The sequence below is a fragment of the Echinops telfairi genome, unplaced genomic scaffold (assembly GCF_000313985.2).
Source record: "Echinops telfairi isolate 266 unplaced genomic scaffold, ASM31398v2 ScPeMD7_3533;HRSCAF=4204_0, whole genome shotgun sequence".
NCBI lineage: Eukaryota > Metazoa > Chordata > Mammalia > Afrosoricida > Tenrecidae > Echinops > Echinops telfairi.
The window spans coordinates 86,401,877-86,404,129 of NW_022107431.1; the positions used below are offsets into that span (position 1 = coordinate 86,401,877).

Consider the following 2,253-nt stretch of genomic DNA (forward strand, 5'->3'; position numbering starts at 1 on the left):
TTCAGTAGTGGTGTATGCATCTCAGTGCTGGCAGGGGTTTCCACGTGGCTTCAGCTCTGAGGCTCTGGCTGGCGTCAGCCTGTCTCCATGTGGCTTTTCAACAAGAATGTCTTGCAGGGACTGAGCATGTGTTCCACCTCCAGCAAGCTATTCATCTCCTTAGCCCCACCAAATAAGGTCATCCAGCTATGACCTGATTGACAGGCTAGACTCCATCCCTTCACTCTGAATCCTCAAATTGACACCAGATTATGTAACTACCACAAATCAGTAAAATCCATCTCCTTCAGTTTAAGGAGGCTCTGAAGAGGTGACGGTGCTGTTGTTGGTTTGGCTCCATGTAACCTGGTCAAACCCAAACCAAACTCATCACCATCGATTCTTTGCTGGCATATAGTGACTCTATAGGACAGGGTAGAACTGCGCTATGAGTTTCTGAGACTTAACTCTTTACCGGAGTTGAAAGCCTCATCTTTCTCCCTCGGAGCGGTTGGTGGTTTCAAACTGCTGACCATGAGGATCGCATCCCAATATGTAACCATGACTCCACCAAGGCTCCTACCATGTAACTTGGCAGGGAGAAGGAAATACTTACATCTTGGTGCTGTGGGTTCAGCTTTGAGCTCCCCACCAAAAAGGTAAGTAGTTCAAATCCACCAGTCCCTTTTAGGACCAAAGAGGAGGCCGTCTATGTGTCTGTAAAGATTATGGTCTTGTAAACCCTATGGTAGCAGTTCTGCTCTGTCCTGTAAGTTGCTGTGAACAAGAATCGACTGGAGGGCAGGGGGGGTTAGTCAGTCAGCTGGGTACCCGTCTTACTGCCACACCACACTCTGTATGGCAGCACACACATGCAGCCACACTCTGTGTAATCACACATACACCCCCAAGCCCTGTTCATTGTGGTCTCCATCCCAGGTGCCCCAGACCTCTGCAGGGCACCATGGACACTCCAGGCTGGAACCTGTAGACACTGCAGAAGATAAGTTAAATTCGACTCCAATGTCCAGCAGTATATATTGGGAGGAAAGAAGGACCTTTATGAAATATTTTTGAGATTTAATATGTGGCTGTGCTTTCATTAACTGGAAGCATTGCTGAGCATCAGAAACAGCACACCTAGACTTTAGATGGGCTAACAACTAACAACCCTTTGTTTGTATGTCACTTAACCTTTCTGAGCCTGAGTTGCTTTTCTTACCTGGGAGATCGCGGTAATATCTGTTCCTGAAAGACATGCTTGACAGAGGAGAGAGCCCTGGAAAAGAGGAAGGCCCTCCGTGAAGGCTTGGCAGAGTGGTTGCATCGGTGGTTTGCTTCACGGCAAATAGGGTCTCCAGGAGGCAGGACCCATGCCAGAACCCCTGACAGCAACAAAGGAGTGTGACAGGCAGGAGGTGTGTAAATAGTGTGCCTACCATGTGGTTAGGCACCTTCCTACGTAGTTGACATCTGCGGCTGTTGACCCAATAAGCAAGGTAAGCACAGGCTTACTTAAGCTTACTTACGAATCTGCTGTGAAAAATTTCAGTGGTGGAACACAGTTCACTGCATCTGTAATTCCTGGGCAGTGCACCTCTGTGTAGCCATAGCATGTCAGTGGAGACTTGCATGTTATTATGATGCCGGGTTGACTAGAGAAACAAATCCAGTGACACTCATAAGCGTGGCACATATATAAGAGAGAGCTTTTTATCAAGAAGGAAGTGTATATAAGGAAAACATCCCAGCCTAGTTCATCAGCCTGATACTAGCCCGTAAGTCCCTCTTGAGACTCGGGAAGCCACATGCAATGATGCAGAATACAGGAAGCTCACAGGCGGTGGGTGCAAAGTTTTGTGGATCCAACGGTGGTGGAAACATCACAGGGCTCCCACAGTTTTCCAAGTGACTCCCCAGCAGGAAAGCAAAGCAGAGAGAAAGGTGGGCCAGCCTCCAGTGAGCCATTTATCTCCGTTTGGCCTCCAAATGAGGTCATCAAGCTGCGACCTGATTGACAGGCTAATTTAAATTCCACCCCTATACTTTTTATTTATCAAGTTGACATGAAATTCATGGATCTACCACAATGCTGAACAATTTTCAGTGGCGTTTCCAGACTAGTAGGGGACTAGGAAGAATGACCTGGCCGTTTTAGACAGTGAAAAACCCCCTGGATCACAGCAGTCCTATCTGCAGCCAATCACAGAGGTGGTGCGGGACCGGGCAGTGCTTCATTCAATTGTACCTGGTGCCACTGAGTCAGGGCCCAAC

The 2,253-nt window shown here is 48.1% G+C and overlaps 1 protein-coding gene across 1 annotated transcript in view; it reads left to right on the forward strand.

Moving 5' to 3' along the window:
- The first annotated feature begins 540 nt into the window (after positions 1-540).
- Positions 541-2,253, forward strand: part of RRAGD (Ras related GTP binding D) — an 18,428-nt gene continuing 16,715 nt past the window's right edge. The window contains exon 1 of the mRNA XM_045294317.1: positions 541-638. Within this exon, the coding sequence (XP_045150252.1) occupies positions 541-638 (98 nt within the window). The remainder of the gene's footprint in view (positions 639-2,253) is intronic.